A 19,348-nucleotide genomic window follows, 5' to 3' on the forward strand; every position below is an offset into this window, starting at 1 on the left:
ATTTTTAATCAGTTAATGTGAGGAAACCCACCAACATCCCAGAGTTGAAGCTGTTCTGTACGGAGGAATAGATAAAATTCCTCCAAGCTGGTGTGCAGGACCGATCAACAGTTACTGGAAACGTTTAGTTGCAGTTATTGCTGCAAAGGGGGGTCACACCAGATACTGAAAGCAAAGGTTCACATACTTTTGCCACTCACAAATATGTAATATTCGATCATTTTCCTTAATAAAAAATGACCAAGTATAATATTTTTGTCTCATTTGTTTAACTGGTTTCTCTTTATCTACTTTTAGGACTTGAGTGAAAATCTTATGGTGTTTTAGGTCATATTTATGCAGAAATATAGAAAATTCTAAAGGGTTCACAAACTTTCAAGCACAACTGTATATGAGCATAAAATTATCATATTCTTCAGGGATCTGCACCATGCATCCTTCTGTGATGATGGAATGAAGGTGGGCGACACAGTTTTCCATGACACCAACTTCTTCAAGTCCTATCTCATGAAGCCTGAAAACAAAGACTAATGAATTATGAACATTTATGTTAGGTAGAATGCTCAGTGGGGGATAGGTGGTCTTTTGGTCTTGGAACCCCTGCAGATGTTTTTTTCCCCAGACTAACTAGAGTTTTTTTTTGTTTTTTTCTGTCTTACTTGCCATCCGACCTATTCACTGAAGCCCTTTATATGAGTATATAAGGATGCTGCTCTTCTACTTCATATTTATCTGTTATATTTATGTGAGGGACGGCCAGGGTCATTACCCAGCCAGGATGCCTCCTTAATGGAAGGACAGGGGAAGATACCTTATGAAGGGCACTATCTCTCCCGAACTGCTATTTGGCAGCCCTCTTGGGTTGCAACGGCGCCTTACAGGGCTGTATGGGAATCAGTGTTTGTCAGTTTAGCCCTGTTGAGTCCCGGGGATACTGCAAGGGGTGCTGTGTGGGAACTACTGAGCCCTTTTATACAGGGCTCCTGGCTTACTCAGAAGTACTCCCGGGCCCCAATTATGCGACACCAGAAATACTCACGGGATTCTGAATATAATGAACAACTACATCTCATTTGAGGAGCCAGAGTCGGGAGAAGGAGGATGAATCTTGTCAGGAGAAGAGGAGGTGGAAGAACAGAGAGTAGAAGTGCAGTGTGCTCTATATTTGACTGTGCTTTATACTGTGCTTGAGTGGGGAGCGATTGTAAATAAACGTGTGCTGTGCTGGACTAGTACTAATGTCTGTCTGTGTCGTGTGTTGGGGAGCCAGAGAGCCAGGGGTGATGGATGGCCAGGGTCCTTACCTGGCCAGGATGCCTTCTTAAAGAAAGGACAGGGGGAACAGATATGCACAGGGTACTGCCTCCTCCAGAGAGTTAGATGGCAGCCTTCATGCCTTAATTTGGGGAGCAAGAGTCAGGAGGAGGAAGATGAAGCTTGCTGGAGGAGGAGTGGAGGTGGAAGGAGGCAGAGAGAGGAAGAGAATGAAAAATAGAAAATTGCTGTCTATATTTGCTTGTTGGTACTTTGCTGTACTGTATTGTGCAGGTGGGAAACAAAGGGAAAGCATTTCCCTCATCAAAATTAAGCCATGCGTGTTGTTGGATCTGTGCCTAGTGTCTGTCTATGTCGGGTTTGGGGAGCTGGTGTGCACACACATATGCACAGATAGTCAAAGGTTTATGAACACCATATATTACAGTATATTTGCTCTAACTTCAAGTGATATTATATTGTTATTGTAAACACCCTACAAAGAGAAAAATTAATTAAGGTAATTTTTAATCTTATTACAAACTGTCAATCTGATTGGCAATGGACTAGATCTTAGAATGATCATTTTAATTAGTCCCTTAAAGTAGGTAACATACATTTGTCTTCCAGTTAATGTTAACACTACCTATGTTTCTTTTACCTGTATTGTATTAGTTAATTGTTTTACTTTTCCTGTGTACCTGCTTTTATTAAAGCACTGATATAGGATTGTATTATAATCTGAGAGCTTTACTAATTATTAAGTAATTAAACACAAAGATTTTGGTATTTGATGAAGCATTCTAAGACACTTGGCAGTTGTCACGGAAAGTAAATGTATGTCCTGGCAGAGAAAAGGCAGCCTGTTTTTAAAGCATGAACGCTTGTCTTAAAGGGGAAGTGCACAAAAATTAATTTACCACTGAGCACGAATGTATGCAATATCAACAGGCACCAATAAACTGGAAAGAACTCTGATCAAGGAAATTCTGACAGACCTCAATTGACAACAAAATAAAACAAGTATATAAAGGTCTCTCTAGCTTGCATAACAGAAGGCCATCTGTACCAGACATCAAGGCAGAGTTGAATGAGACTCAACATAAAGTGTCCACTTCAATAGTCCTAATAAGACTTTGGGAAGCAAGGCTGGTAAATTGTGTGGCAGCTTAGAAAGTTTTATTAAAGGAAACAAAATGGTGTTAACGGGCTTGCTTGGGCTAAAAAGTGCAAAAAACTGGACAACTATAGAATTGTATAGAAGTTAAAAATGTATGTGTGGGTCCTAAACCTAGGAGTGTTTAGAGACTTACTTAACTGATTTGAAAGTAGGAGCATTTTGCATTTTTAATTGCAGTATATTAAAGAGTCAGTTATCACATTCTTCTTTTTAAAATAATTTTAACAATAATATTTGTGCATAAATATCACTGATAATATAATGCAATTATATGTGTTAGTACACTACATTAAATACCCACTTTTTAATAGCACTTTACAAAATCATGTAGTTAAAAAGAAACCCAAATAGGATTTTGGTGACTCAATAGCTTCCAACTTAAGTAATATAAAAAAGTAATTGACTGATATATTATTGTTAGTTGTTGGTTGTAGAGAGTCTATGACTAACTGTAGTTTAAATTTCTTAAATAGAACAGTTTTAAAGACATACTCAAAGAGATAAACTCTGTTTAAGTCACAGGTAAAATTGTTGTCTACTTTAGACCATGATGTAGAACAGTTCTGGACAGTTTGCCTACAAATTTGAGAAATACTTAATTATTATAATACCAGTAACGGCGCACTGCACGATAACGTGCAGTGAATACACTTGACCTGAGCATTCTTGGTGTTTATCCTCTTTCTCTGTACGTTTATCATTCGTTTGCTCAGAGGTTGATGTGCTTGCTGCTTCCTGAGCAGCTCTTCTTTACTCCACCCTAGCGGCCCGCTGCTTCTCTTCTTTCGTTGGCATCTTTTCGCATTAAAACTGATTAAGTTAGTTTTTGTGTTGCAATTACTTAGTACGTTTTCTTTAATTTTTCACTTAATCTGGCACTTAAGTCTTCAATCTGCATCAAGAATGATTAGCGAAGGTGGTAGGGAATGAGAACGGTGCCTGTACGCATGCGCCGCACGGCCGCCCTGCTGTGCGCTGCTGAGAGTTGATTCTACAATAAAATAAAATTAAAATAAAAAGAGTAATAAAATCATCACCCCGAAAAGCGGAAAGTAGACATCACATAGTACATGTGTACCAAATTTCAAGTCAATAGGTGAAACAGTTTGCAAGCTACAGGTGATTTAAAATCCTGGACAGACAAAAGAACAGCCACAGTAGCGTACTATAGAAGAAGATGTACATAATGTAGCCATGAAGTTCTTCCTGGTGTAACATACCGTAAACGTACGCATTTGCTCACTCTGTGCTTGCAGAGCAACACTTACAAAATTCCTTTATTCATTCATTCATTTCTAGATAAGTGACGTTTCTTATTTTTTTTTCTTTTATGGTTAATTTACCTCAACCAGCAGGAGCAGTGAGCTGGTGTACCAGATGTGCAGCTCGTGCACACACACCTCTCCCAGCATTTGACGAACTTTTAATATGAATATACAAGTTGAACTGACCGATGAATCTTCTTTTATAATACTGGAAAAAGAAGGCACACATCATATAGCCACTCAGATTACACTATGCTGAGTATTGTATAGCCAAGAGTATTATACGTTCAGCAAGGCACTAGTCAAAGAAGAACATACAGGCTTGTAAATTTATCAAAATCAATTAGGTGGTTGTTGGCAGTTTGTCCTCTGTATGATGCATCTGTTTTTCATTCAATGTGGTCTTTTGGACAAATATACAGCCTAACACAAGCTTTGGGTAGTATGTGTTGACATCAGTATTAACTTTAAAATCTCATGACATCTGATTAATCACATCTTATGGCAGATTTGAATAGAGCTGAAGTAATTACTTATTAAACACATTGCAACAACATGTGAGGTCAGGAACTGTATGCAAAGATGTACACAGTGATATGTCTGTGTATGTTATGTTATATATGCAAACATTTTAAGGCTCTTTAAGGGGACATTTTTCTGGTACACCAGGGTGATAGTAAGGGGGTGGAAAAGTTGTTGACTTAGTCTCCATTGCTCTCCTCTCTAGAATGGCAGAACATTACTCGGATGAAGGACCCTTCTTCTCCATGTATGGGTCCACCTCTTATTGACAAAATTTGAAACCCTCCTCAATTTGGCATCATTTCCAATGACTGTGTTTAATGTTTGGTATATAGTGCTACAATGTTGTGGCCAGATTTTCCTGCCATTATTTATGCATTCAAATTAAACAGCTGGGGCACCAGCTGTTCATTTCACTACTTGCCCTTCCTTTTTACAGTTACTGCAGTGAATAATTACATCCATACATTCTCAGTCCTGCTTAATCTGATTCAGACTCCTTGAAGCAGGAACTTTTCCCACCAGGGTAGATACAGATAATACTAATACCTGTCCTGAGGCAGGAAACCACCTGAGACAGGGTGCCAATCCATTGCAAGGTAAGCACATGCCCTAACACACACGTCTCTGGGAATGTGAAAGGAAAATCTGCACAGACGCAAGGAGAACATGCAAATTCTATGTAGACAATAACTGGGCTCTACCCATTGTGCCACCTTGCTGTCCAATGTAAAATAAGTTGTGTCTAAAGTACAGGACAAGATATTTTAAGAATAAGTTAGACACCTAAATTAGGGCTGATACACCAGGCTGTCTCAAAAACTATGGAAAGTCTAATCAGCCTAGTTATATAACATATGCTGAAGTTGTTCCAAACACATTGCTTCCACCATAACCTGTCCTCTCTCACAGACTGGTCAGATCTGTTTCTGATATACATTAAAACAATTTTGTTAAGAATGGGATAATCAGTCCAACAAAGTTTGACAGTTGCATTTCTATAATCAGCAATGGATGCATTGTAGCATCCTGCCGTCAATGGAAAGACCCCCAAACAGCACTCATTTAATTTAAATATACAGTTTGATGGGCTGTCTTACTGTGACTAGGAGTGATTATTTACTTACAAGACATAAGCAGGACACACAAGTGTGAAGGTCTTGTTTCTGCCCAGTAAGAGGTGACCATAGAAGGAATTGGGGTAATATCATTTCCACTTTCCTACAACAATTTTTATGTGCATTACCATCACTTATTTTCTATTATGTTAAAACCGGTGGCCCTGCTAGGGATGGAGAATCCTTGTGATGCCATACACACTCTAGACTTGATGTTTTTTAGAGGAATTACTTTAAGTGAATAAGATTGGCGAGCTTTGTTGAGCTGAATGCCCTGTTCTCGTCTAGTTTGTTCTAATGTTCTAAAAAAAATAACACTCACTGGGCAGATGATCAAGAACATTATATTTATACTGGGTGGGGGCTCCTTTTGCTCTGAAAACAGCCTAAATTCTTCATGGCATGGATTCCACAAGATGTTGGAAACATTCCATGTTGACATGACTGCATTACACAACTTTTGCAGAATTGTCAGCTGCACATTCAGTATGTTCATGATTTTCATGAAACCAGCTTGCAACATCTTTTTTCTTTGTGATATGGCACATTATCCAGCTGGGTTTAGCCCTTCCAGGATGGGTAACTTGTGGCCATGAAGGGATGCCCATAGTCAGCAGCAATATTCAGATAGGCCATGGCATTCATGCAATGAGTGATTGATTGGTATTAATGGTCCCAAAGTGTGCCAAGAAAACATTGCCTACACCATTACGCCACCACTAGCATGGACTATTGACACAATGTAGGAGGGTGTGATGCTGCTGATGCCAAATTCTGACCCTTCCATCTGTGTAGCTCTGGTGAAATCCAGATTCATCAGACCAAGCTATGTTTTTTTTCAGTCCTTATCTGTCCAGTTTTGGTGAGACTGTACCCAGTGCAGCCTCAGCTTCCAGGTCTTGGCTGGAAGGTGTGGAACCTGCCCTGGTCTTCCGCTGTTGTAGCCTCATATTCCTTGAGTTTTCATGTGTTGTGCTTTCTAAAATGCTTTTCTGCTCACTGCAATTGTGCAGAGCAGTTATCTGAGTTACTGTAGCCTTTCTGTCAACTAGAAACACTCTGGCCATCACCTCTGACCGCTCTCATCAACAAGGCTTTTCTATCGAGAGAACTGCCACTCACTGGGATGCTTTTGTTTTTTTTCCAACATTCTGAGTAAACTTCAAAGACTACTATGCATGAAAATCCCAGGCGGTATGGCACCAACAAACACGCCACAGTCAAAATCACTGAGATCACATTTTCTCCCCATTCTGGTGTTTGAGGTGAACATTAACTGAAGCTCCTGACCTGTATCTACATGATTTTATGCATTGCACTGCTGTCACATGATTGGCCAATTAGATAACTGCATGGATAAGTAAATGTACAGGTGTTCCTAATAATTTGTTCAGTGAGAGTACATTAGATGGCGCTACACACATTTTGAACCACTACTCTTGAAGGATTAGTTGATTTTCTGTGTGTAGTGTACAGCAAGTTTTCCTGGGCTTCTCATACTATTGGTGCTAGTGAGTCAGGATAATATTTAAAATCATGTTTAATGCATTGTTAACAACTCTGAAGTGCTCTTGTATTTCTGTGGAAGTCTTGGATGTACTGATGCAGAATCCCTTTTAGTGGAATATTCTAACACTGAGTCCTACCTTTTTCAGAAAGAAATGTATACTTCCATAATTCTCAGTTTTTCACAATAAGAACATGCTTTTTGTTTTTTGGAAGAAAAGCAAAAGAATGAAATAGGTATTAATAATCATAAAGCACAGAAATGTAAATTAGTGTAGTTGGTAATATGTTTTTAATGATATGCTGCCATCCACCACAGTATAAATATACCTGGTTCTGAAGCTGTAGCACCACCTCTCTCTGCACACGCCACTGAGCCAGGCTCTTTTCATCTGGGCTGTGATCCCGATAAAGGTGCCTAAAACAAATAATAAGGAGAAACTGTGAAGAAATGGATATTAGAAATTATGGCAGTAAGGTGCTATATCTACTTTTCCATGAAACTGACATGAAGTTGTACTAAATGGCTGTTAATGCAAAGAACTGGTGCTTTATCTAAATGTAGACATTTAGACATTTCATTTTGCTTTAGGTAACAATAAAGTTTTGTTTTTTTTATAACACATGTAATAGATATAAAAGGAAAGAAAATTGTTTTACCACAGTCATTTTTGATTACATTGCACAAAAAAGACAGCAGGTTGTTCTGTAACATGTTTGCTTCTCCTAGTTAACTATCAAAAATAATAGCTAATCCAGAATTCCCAAAACACATTAAATCTTTAAAATGTTTAGTCACAGAAAATTTCTAAGTACTTAAAATATTATATTAAACCTAAACCTAAAACTCAATGAAAATTGTAAAAAAATAAATTTCCCAACTTCTTTTTTTCCAATGTAGAGCCTGAGGGTAAAAAATCTCATCACCATCATAAGTGTAAGGACTCACATCACTACCATTACCTCGAATTAAAACAAAAAGAAAAGGGGACATTAATTGGCCACAAACCTCAATCTGGGTTAAATTCATATTTCAAGGTAACTAGACCCCTCAAAAATGGTATCTATGGTAAAAATTCTGCACTTCTAGGCATTCAGAGGACACACTGTATGTCAGGATGCATCATGCCACTTTTCAACTCTCATCTAGGACAAATGACTGCTAAAGGGCCTCACAGTCACCATGGTGTCGTAGCATGAATTCATAACATTGGTAAGTCTGCTACCATTCACAGTCCTAAAATCACATAAGTATACTTGTTCTTCATCCAACCTTTCCACTCATGCATTTTTCCTTTTACAAATGAAGATTTTATATGTTTAATATGGTAGCTCTCAAACAGTTTGTTATCCATCTCAACAAGTCAAAAGTTGAACGATTTAACTTTTCTGATTACTGAATCAATACTCCACTTTCATAGCTAAAAGAACTACAAAAATTGGAAACTGACCAAGTCATATCTCAAGATTACATTCTCAGGGGAAACAAAATGAAAGATGTTGGAAACTCAATTAATCATACACTAAATTTGCATTGCCTTAAAAAAATGGGCAAAATGTGACAATATTTCTGATTGGGGTCTTTTCTTTTTTGTTTTTTTTTGCTTTTTAACTTTTTGTTTTGTGTTTGATTGTTAAATACATCCCTTGTAATGCATATTTTTTGAAATTAATAAACCATATGCATAAATAAATGTTATATATGTGATGAGTTTAAATCTCATTTGGGCACTCTTGTTGAGTCACATTTTTTTTAGTATTTGGTCAGATTTTCTCCATGAATTCAGTCTTAAGTTTAACACTAATTTGGCATTCTATAAATAAAGCAGAATTCATCATTCTTGTATAGAGTGAATATTGAAAATAAACTAATATTTGCAAGATTTAACACAGGCTATACTCTAAAAAAGCAATCTTTCAGCTTGGCTTTTTTTCTTTTCAATTCTTTTTTCTAAAACTGATTTTTTATTTTACTTTCCATTATTTAGCTTTTTTAATTTTATATAAATTTTATTTGAAAAGCTAAACATGACAATGGCATACTAATCAATCAAATAAAACAATTTACTTCAAAATCAATCCTGAGAAAACAAAGGAAAAATAAAAATACAAATGACAAAATGCAAAATAAGATTCAACCACCACCAAAAAGAAAGAAAAAAAGAAGAGAGACGTAAAACATCCCATGTAACTTTATAAAATATAGCAATTAATAGCATATGCAAGTCAATTACAGGCACAGCATGCTTATTCTAAAATTATATTAATGAATTCTTGCCAAGTGTCCTGCCCTCCACACAGACTACGTGTTTTGACAGGCAGATAAACACCTTTCCTTATCCAAAACTCTATAGACGGTCGTTTCTTTATCCATAGGTTTATTGGAATTAAAAGGGTGAAATCAAAACAGAGAATTTAGATACAAAACGCTAAGTTGCTTTATATTAACAACAAACTTATCTTCTAAATGTATATTACTGTGCCATTATATACATATTATTAATAAACTACTAAAAGAGTCACTTCTATCTGCAAATATACATATATATATCTATACTAATAAAAGGCAAAGCCCTCCCTCACTGACTCACTCATCACTAATTCTCCAACTTCCCGTGTAGGTAGAAGGCTGAAATTTGGCAGGCTCATTCCTTACAGCTTACTTACAAAAGTTAAGCAGGTTTCATTTCGAAATTCTATGCGTAACGGTCATAACGGTTGACAACGTCCGCCATGTTAAAGTTTCTTATTTATGGCCCCATCTTCACGAAATTTGGTAGGCGGCTTCCCTGCGCTAACCGAAACCGATGTACGTACTTATTTTAGTGGTATGATGCCACTGTCAGCCGCCATATTGAACTTGCCAACGGTCTTTGTTACTTAAGGGCCCATCTTCACGAAATTTGGTATGCAGGTTCCCAACGCTAACTGAATCCTACTTACGTACATATATACGTCCATAGCCTGCAGCTCGGTCACCGTGTGAGGCACCGTTGGGTCCCCCATCCCCACGCCTCCCACGTAGTTGGCAGCCTGCCTATCTAAGGCCGTCCGTTGCTCCGGTCTCTTCATTCCCTTCCTTGCTTCGCCACGGTATTCACGTCTCCCTGCTGATAACTGCAGCCTTTTTATTTAATCCACGGCTTCTCCATTGTTTTATTGTTCGTTTATTACGACTATAGTTATTGTGTAGGTATTTTAGACTTAGTTTACATTGTTCAGGTACCAATTTCCTTTATCATTCCAACTGTTCCCCCAGTAACATGTCTATCAAGGTGATCACCATCGATCAAAGAACTGTCACTTACCGAGTGGTTTCCATGCCCAGAGATGGCGACTGCCTTTTCCATTTTCTGTGTTACATATTGCACAGCCATATCAGGCTCACTCTTGATATCCGGAGGAACATTGTGTCTTATGTATTGAATGACTGTGACAGGTTCAAGGTGTGGACTGTTGACAGTACAGGAGATAATTAAACTACACAGGAGCACTATAAGAGTGAAATGCTTAAGCCCTTCACCTACTGTATGGTTCTGCATGTGAGTTGATGGCTGCTGCTGAATTTTTCGGTTGTCGCTTTCAAGTGTACCGAAATTGCCAAATATTTTACACCTTTGGACAACCGCCAATGCCTCTTAAACATCTTAGATTCACAGGTGACGATTTGAGTAGTGGACACTTTGATGTTTATTAATGTTTAAACTCTCAAAAGCTGGATGTGAAGTTATCGATAAAACCCATTTCAATTCAAACGCCTCCAATTTCCAGTAAGGCTCTGCTTCGCAATGACAATTAATAAGTTTCAGGGACAGACCCTACTAAAGGTTGGCATTGATTTGAGGCAGGATTGCTTTTCACATGGCCAACTATACCTTGCATGCTCAAGAGTCAGCTCAGCGCACAGCTTGGTCATATTACAACCGAAGGGCTGCACTGGCAACGTGGTATACAAAGAGATCCTTAATAAATAATTATAGGTATATTTTCCCTCAGTTTAAAATGGTTTACTTTTCTTCTTAATAAAAATGTTAAAGCAGTACTTCGCCCCTGCGAAGCGCGGGTATTTTGCTAGTATGTATATATAAGGAAGGACAACATCAAAATAAAACAATGCATACGGACGATGCTATCACAAGCATGAAGATAAGAACAGATGACAGAAGATTGTGACTAGTGCGTTTCCATGCACATGACAGCAGCCTTTCTGATTCTTAAACTAACTTCCTGATTACCTCACATGACAGGAAGCAAAGGAAGGAAGGGAAAATACCAGCTGTACCCACTAGATGGAGCTAAACTTAATACAATGAACAGTTTTAAAAAGTTGTAACAGAACACCAAGCTTTGAAGAAGTTTTAGACATAGAAGAATTAGATGTTTTTGTAATTTGAGATAATATACTGTAGAATGTTTTTTACCGACTTGATTATAGAAGGTTGCTTGTGTTTTTTTATCATATTTTTTTATCATATAATGGGTTAGCTGTTATACATTACCTACTTGAGGGTTACTTGATGTCAAATGTGGAGATATAGTTGCCAGGCACTTGGGTTGAGATCATTACCCCCCATTCTCAATTACATTAATTTTTACACCTCCTAGTTGCCACTGTCTGGCAATTGCTATGAGTCTATCAATAACTGAGGCTCTTTTTGAGCTAAGTATGCTTTAATATTTATGCAGGCTTCTTGTACTCGGTTAGCAATCTATCACATCAAGTCATATCCATGTTTTGCCTGTTTTTAACAAAGTCTTTGCCTGTTCCATTAGTACTGATTATGAATGACTGATATAATGATCTTTATTATTTATTCAACTTTGTTTTTCAGTCTTCCTGAAATTCAACTCAAAAGTTTCCATATTTGCAGTTCAGAGGCCTCTTGAGCACTTCTAACAACAATTTCTGGTTCACTTTTTAATGAAAAACTGCTCAGGCAATCACTTGTCTCAAAGGTATGTTTTCACTGTAGGCTGCGTTAATTTCTATTACCTTTGAAAAAACAAACATTTTAACAGTAGTTTTTATTTTTCATTGTAAGGCATTGTTGTTGGTCACAATAGTGGTCATGTGTTTCCACCTGTTACTAACATGGTTGTGCAATATCTAACTTGCCCTCCCTGACCTCACTTTTCTCTATAATTTAAAGGTCAGGCATTCTCAGTGTCTACTGGATATTTTGTCCTCCAGCTTCCTTAATAAAGGTTGCATTTCCACCCAGGCAGCATCTCTGTCACCTGTAATGGTGCCCCTGCCATTCATAATATCCAGTACGCATATAATGTGTATAAATGGCACCTGACTGGCCGATGCATTACCACACTGGCAAATGCAGGACATCAACTACTGCTAGGGTGGTTCTGTCTTTCTCTTGTCTGGATGTGTTATATGGGCCTTTAGGCTCCCCCTTACGCCTTTGGTTTAGCTATCCAGGAACCCCTTTACCAATATGCATATGTAAAGAGAGAGAGAGAGAGACATAAATGGGCAGACAGACACAAAAGACAATAACTATGTTAAAAAATTACATATAAGGGAATACTGTATTTCAAGTAATGTGATTAATTATATTTATTGAAATGAAATATATTTTTACAAAAATGGTCACTTTAGCAAGAGCTTACTTGAGAAATTGCCCATATTCTTCAAAGACTTCTTCACAGCCTGGCCACTTGCACATTCGGTTCACAAAGAGGGTGTTGGGTGCTTCTGGTATTTTCTGGGAAGAGCTGTACAAAGAACATACATGTGAGACTGAGACACTTGGTTTTAAAGTTTTGGGTAACAGTACGTTGAACTGTGCATTAATACACTGTGCTGAAATTAGTAAAATGTGTACACACACGGGTCACGTATGTAGCAGTAGTACCATATTGTGTTTGAATTTAAATATCACCAAATGAACTCAACTATCTGGAAACTTATGGCTTGATTGTGGCTATCCTATAAGTTCTTCAAAATATGTTCAGGTCGTTTCCATATCTGTTTACACTTTATCTCTAGAGTCAACAAACCAAGTATTTCTTATTGTTATTAACAGTAACATTATTAACAATAACATTTTTATTGTTATTTATAAATTGTTATTATTATTGTTTGTTGTACTATAAGAGGGAAGGATTTTAACAATTTGCTTATGTTATAATTTTAAACAAATAAAATAATGAAGATTTTCAAGAAAAACTGTGTGTGCTACCTGTCATTGCTCTGATTTGGTAGCAAGCCTTTCAATTGATATGCTGTAGATAAACCCAACATCCCATGTATCTTTTTGGTTTCCAATAGCAGAGTGTTTGCACTTGTTTGTCAGACACATTAGTATGATGAACAAGGGTATTTTGATTTCTGAATTCCTACAATCTTTAGTATGTCAGTCGTTGTCCAACCTGCTATATCCTAACACAGGGTCACGGGGGTCCGCTGGAGCCATTCCCAGCCAACACAGGGCGCAAGGCAGGAATAAATCCTGGGCAGGGCGCCAGCCCACCGCAGTCTTTAGTATGTGTTAACTACATTTTTACAATTAATCAGTATGTAATTATGTATATATGTTGAACTAATAGTCAAACCTGCCTTCATTCACATGCAAATGTTATGCTAAATAAAGGGGAAAGTGGCTTGGGCAGTTGAATTACCAGATTGCATAAGCATCAGTACTTAATATGTTCAAAGCCCTACAAAAATATTCAGCCTACTGAAATAGATTACATTAGCTTTTACCTCTGATGTACAAATCATTTTGTACCATTCTAAATCACATAACAGTTTTCAAAAACTTTTAACTTTATACATAAAGAAAAGCAAAAAATATCTCTCTATTATAAAAAAAATCCTGGCAGGGAGACCAGGCAGACAAGATATGATCTTCTCTGAAGAGAATCTGACATCCTGCGAGACAAGGCAGTGAGACAGAAGGACAGCTGCTCTACAGGCTTTTAACTGATCGACGTGCAGCATGACAAGCAGAATACGCACCTTGGCAACAGCAGCTGATCCATCTGTATCTCCTTAGCTTGCATTCAGTCCCCCCCCCCACCCCCCCCTTCACAACGCAAGCGGGAGAGACGCGAAGTGGCAGGAGGTGCCTCCAAGGGTGGGTTGTGCGAAGCGATCGAAACCTGATCATCTCAAAGAGACACTTTAACGACACTCAAGACTAGACATTACAACGTTAGGAAGCAAAACCCGTGAGACGGTGACTTTTGAATGTCACGCCCTACTTACAAACAATTTAAAACAAGTTCATGGGCATCTAACCTAGCAGTTGTCGGAATGCTTTTGGCAGACACACTTCATGTGCTCCCAGCTCTTAAAACAATGACAAGCGACAAGAAAAACACGCAGCTCGCCAGCAGCAGCAGCAAGCCAGCAGATGATCCAAGCGCATCTCCTTAGCGTGCGTTCAGCGCCCCACCCCTTCACAACGCGAGCAACAGAGACTTGAAGTTGCAAAAGGACAGGTTTTTAAATGATCGACGCAAAGCGCGACAAGCAGAACACGCAGCTCGCCAGCAACAGCAGAAAGACAACATCTGAACCAACCGCATTCTCTTTAGTGTGCGTTCAGCCCCGCCCCCCTTCACAACACGAGCAGTGTTATACGTCCCACAAGAAAGAGATTTAACAATGCCCGGGGCAGGAAATAAAGGACAAATATTTTTTTTACAAAAGTTTTAAAGTAAAAGTGAAAATAATGCATATGTAACAATTCCAATGAAAATAACAATCTCTTTAAATTGTTTATCCTTTAAACCAAACCCGGGGGTGGGGCAGAGCCCCCTAGTCAGGATAAAAAAAAAGTTTACCCCCTTTGTAACTTAAGTCTCAGTTTGCTTACATATGGTATATTGCCTCAAATCACAATCACTTTTTGATGGGCTCTACCTGTATGTGAAATTAATTTTAAGCAAAGGAATCACTAATCTATCAGGATAAGTGCCTATTCTCTATGTGATATCCCACAGTCTGTTAGAGAACTGCAAATGAAAAGATCGACATGAAAACAACAGAAAATCCCTAGTATGTCAGAGATTTGATTGTAGAGGAGCACAAGCCTTGGAAATGGTATAAAACTATTCCAAAAACAATGCAAATACAGTACCCTGAAACTCAGTGCAAGTCAATTTACAGAAAAGGAAAAAAATATTAAACTGATTCTACACTGCATCAGTTTAGAAGTTAATTTAAACATATTTGTCTGAGGTCTGAGTTTTCAGAAGTCAGTAACTACAATCTGGTGTTGATGTTCCTGGATCAACTATTTCCAGTGCTTGCTACTAGTAGGGGCTTTATGGAAGAAAGCCAAGGAAAAAACCCTGGCTGAAAAATAAAACACATCTTAACGTGTAAAAAGTAGTATTCATGGAACACTGAACATCAGCCCAGATCTGTCATTTACATATTAAACTGTGGCAGTGATAGGGTCATGTTATAAAAATGCTTTTCAGTACTAGGGAATGGTAATTTTCAGGACTTACTGAAGGAGGAATGGTTTACAATACTGAGAAATACTGGATACAATCACACCTGAAAATGCAGAATCTATTTGTGTTTTAGCAGAATAACAGTGTGAAGTCTACTGTCATAGCTTCTTTGCAGTGCTTAAAATGAAGAACACATATGTTCTTCAATGGCTATTTGAGTCCAGACCTAAATCTGTTGTGACAAGACCTTGTTGTCTATGTTACTATGACTTAATTAATTTAATACAAACTAAACAATTCTTAAAGGTGGAATGGTTAAATATACAGTATCAACATTAAGGTAATTGTGATGTGCAAATTAAAAGACTTGCTCAGATTGATTACTGGCTGTTATAACTGCCATCAGTGGTATACAAAATTCATAAAGCGTAAGGATGAATATTTAAAAAAACATTCTTTATTGTTATGGTTGCATTTTTTGCAGCTTACTTCCTTTAAGGAAGGAGATTTGTGGGGAAAAAAGGTGCGACTCACAAATAAAAATGCAAAAAAGAGAGGCAAAAAAGGCTCAAACCTTTTCCATGACACTGCATTAAGATAATGTTACATAGTTCTGCTTGTAACACATCAGTTTTGTGGATTATAAAATACTGTCAAAACATTGCATGTGCTAAATGTAAATAGGTCAATTTGAAATTAAACATTCTAGATCAAGGGTTCCCAAACATTTTCAAGCTGAAGTCCCCCAAAATGTTGTACCATCTGGTCAGGGTCCCCCATTAATATAAACCCAATGCTGCAAAGGAGAGAATGATCTTGAATTCTTGGTTGCTGCTAGTCACACAAATACAGAGCTGTTAATTAAAGTAAATGCTAAAGTGCAGTAGACTGTTGACACATATGTGACCAAGTGTTGTGTAATTTCTCTTCCCTTTGGGTTTTCAACACCTTTTTCTTGGCATAGCCCCTCTAGGAACTGACTGTTTAAAAATAACACAATACCACACTCTTATTTGGCAGAACAACTAAAGGTGATGTTTCTTCAATCCTTCAACCCTAGTATTGTATTTTGGTATTTTAGCAAGTAATTTTTTGTGTGTGTGTCTTTTAGTTTTCCTTATGTAAGACAAATGCTTTTTAGTGAAATATTTCTTAATGTAAGAACGATAGTGTGGCTTGATATGGAATAAAAAATAGAATGCCTAAAATTTCCATACTTTTAATTTACAAAAATCATACAGTTACATCTGGAAACAGATCAAATGAAGTATTCAAAGGTTACTTACTACTGCAGGTCACAAAAAGAGCAAAATAACTCAAAATTAATATGTGGGATGAGTCTGCTTCTTGGCTACATAGTTCTGCTTCTGATTTCCTGTATTTACATTGGTAATTCTTTCTGAAATAAAGACTTCCCACTGTTGAATATTAGTAAACACCAAAATTAAATGTTAGGTATGTTTATTTTCTTTTTGATAATTGTTAACATTTGTTTTTGTTCCTTACTGTATATTCTACTACAGTAGTCTGATAATATCTACGACTGGTATAAAAATGACCGTACACTTAAAATGTTTACCTAAACTAAAAATATTGTAATGTTGGTGGACAGAACCTTAGAGACACACACACTGTTCAAACTTCTTATCGGACAGTGGAGGGGTGAGAAAGAGAGCACTCATGTAATAAGAGGTTCTTTTTTACCAATTGTCTGTTTTGACACACGGTTTCTGGGCAGCATCAGTTCTAGTATGGACCAACTCACAGAGGTGGGGAGTGTGATCATGTGGTCATGGCGGACCCCAAGTAAGCAGATGGAAATTTTGAATTGGCAAGTATAATGAACATAGAAGAAGAGAATGAGGTGGAATGGGTGAAACAGTAGTGAAGTCTAGCAGTAGGAGCACCCCAATATGGAGAAAAGTGGAGGAATTGAAGCAAAGCTGATCATGTAGACTTGGGTTCAAACACTATGTTTTTTTAAAAAAGGCTTCTTTTTCTCTTTTTTTTTTGTATGTATGTGTAGGAGTCAATAACTATGTTGATAAAGGACTACTTTAAAGCAAGAACTGAAGAACATTTTGAGTTACAGTTATTTAAAAACTACATGAGATAATTTAAAGGCAAACTTTGAAATTTGTCTTCATTCTTTAAGAACGTAAACTTCAGCAGGGCTGCTGTGGACCCAAGGGAGTCAATTGCAGCTAGGTAACCCCCAGTTTGAGAGCCCCAAATCTAGACAACTTGTGAAAATATAAGCATGCTGCATTACCATGTAGTTTGACTAATACAATAAATTAATTTTGAACTCTTTAATATTCAGTCTGATTTTAAGGTAGGAGGTCATAGGAAGAATGACAATGTACACTATTAACATTATGTTTCAATGGGGAGATACACAATGACAGAAAGAAACACAACGCTCCCCCAACCCATCCAAATTAATGATTTAAGATGCAGTGCAACCTTAAATATTAATTTTGGGAAGTTTGCAACATGGCTGATTTGTTTGATGAGGCAATGAATAATATTCTTATCCATTTGAAATAATGCCAAGTTTATAACTGTTTTTATAAACTGACTCGCCTGACCTGGAAATTTACATTATATATCCTTGCAGTTTACATAAATACCTTTGGGTCTTTGCTGTCTGGGCAACAGTGTGGCCATTTGGAGGGCTGTGTCTTCTTAGAAGAGGAGAACTCCGCGCAGATGTGCTTTGACTCGGAGAAGATGTATTGCGGCTTACTCCGGCTTCTGTTTTACATAGTGATGATTCAGACGGTTGAGATGTGTTACTCTCAGGCCATGGGGAAGGTAAGCTTGATGTTCCTACAGAAGAAGCAGTAAGCTGGAATTAAATGACCCTAAACTTTACAACATTAACAAAACACTCTTGCTGATCAGTCACAGTAATTAGTTAATAAAATAATTTTACAGTAGTCAAGTCAAGTAGTCTCAAGGTTTGTGAGATATTCATTTCTGTACTAGAATATGAACAAATTACTGTTTGTGGGTCAACTTGTATTCTTAGTCATGTGAACTTGGAAGACGTGTAAAGGAAGTGAATTTAAATAACCAGAATCAATAACTATTTCATATTTGTGTCAGGAGATCGAGTTCAGCATTAGGTAAGTGCAGTGTTGTGATGCAGCTATTGGGCTTAACTTAGGCTCTTAACTTAAAAATCCAGAGCAAAGGGTTTTGTTAAAAAGCAAAATATGCACCAATGACAATCTTTATAGAATAACTCAAAAACTATAAATGCATGTGGACCTTAATTGGCCTTTGCTAAAGAAGCATTTTCTAGTTCTTTTCTTTGGGACAGTCATTCCTTTTTTACAATTTACTGTCTCCCCGACTCCCTTCTTTCTCATACATTGATATTTACTATGTAGTGCTTCTGCTTTGCAGTAAGGAGACTGTGGAAGATTGTGGGTTCACTTCCCGGTTTCTCCCTGTGTGGATAGCGCTTTGAGTACTGAGAAAAGTGCTATATAAATGTAATGAATTATTATTATTATTATTATTATTTTCACAGTATAATGATTCTTTACTCAGTATAAAAGTTATATTTAAAAAGTAACACGACAGATAACATTGTGACATAAACATTTATAATTTTTTAATTAATACAAAAATTGCTGCACATACATCATGTATGCTTTCATTTTACAATGGCATACTACTCATATATCATTTATTTGTTATACTTCAATAATCCTCAAGGGGATTTTGCATGACCTTTGGTGGTCAGAACACAGGGTAAGCCATTGTACATCATCCCTGGAAAAATGTTCAGTTTAAGGACCTTGTTTAATGGCCAAATGGAGTAGGATCTCATTCTGGCAATAATGGAATTTGAATCAACAACCTTCCAGATGCCAATGCAGATCCTTAGCCTCAGAGCCACCACTCAGCCCTAATTTACTTGATCATTTGGGACAATTATTGCTACATACACAGTGGACTGATTTTCAGTCAATGAACCTCGTATCATTTTCATGGTGGAGAAAACTGGAATACTCAGGAAACAATCAAGTAGCCATAGGCAGGCTATGCACAGCTAAGGCAGACAG

The 19,348-nt window shown here is 37.4% G+C and overlaps 1 protein-coding gene across 3 annotated transcripts in view; it reads right to left on the reverse strand.

Moving 5' to 3' along the window:
- Positions 1-19,348, reverse strand: part of LOC114660520 (forkhead box protein P2-like) — a 139,834-nt gene that overhangs the window by 14,645 nt on the left and 105,841 nt on the right. For all 3 annotated transcript variants that reach the window (XM_051933505.1, XM_051933506.1, XM_028813265.2), the window contains 3 exons: positions 17,903-18,101; positions 12,471-12,575; positions 7,176-7,263 (listed from right to left, as the gene is read on the reverse strand). In XM_051933505.1, coding sequence (XP_051789465.1) covers positions 7,176-7,263; positions 12,471-12,575; positions 17,903-18,101 — 392 coding nt within the window. The remainder of the gene's footprint in view (positions 1-7,175; positions 7,264-12,470; positions 12,576-17,902; positions 18,102-19,348) is intronic.

Source organism: Erpetoichthys calabaricus, chromosome 11 (assembly GCF_900747795.2).
Source record: "Erpetoichthys calabaricus chromosome 11, fErpCal1.3, whole genome shotgun sequence".
NCBI classification, from domain to species: domain Eukaryota; kingdom Metazoa; phylum Chordata; class Cladistia; order Polypteriformes; family Polypteridae; genus Erpetoichthys; species Erpetoichthys calabaricus.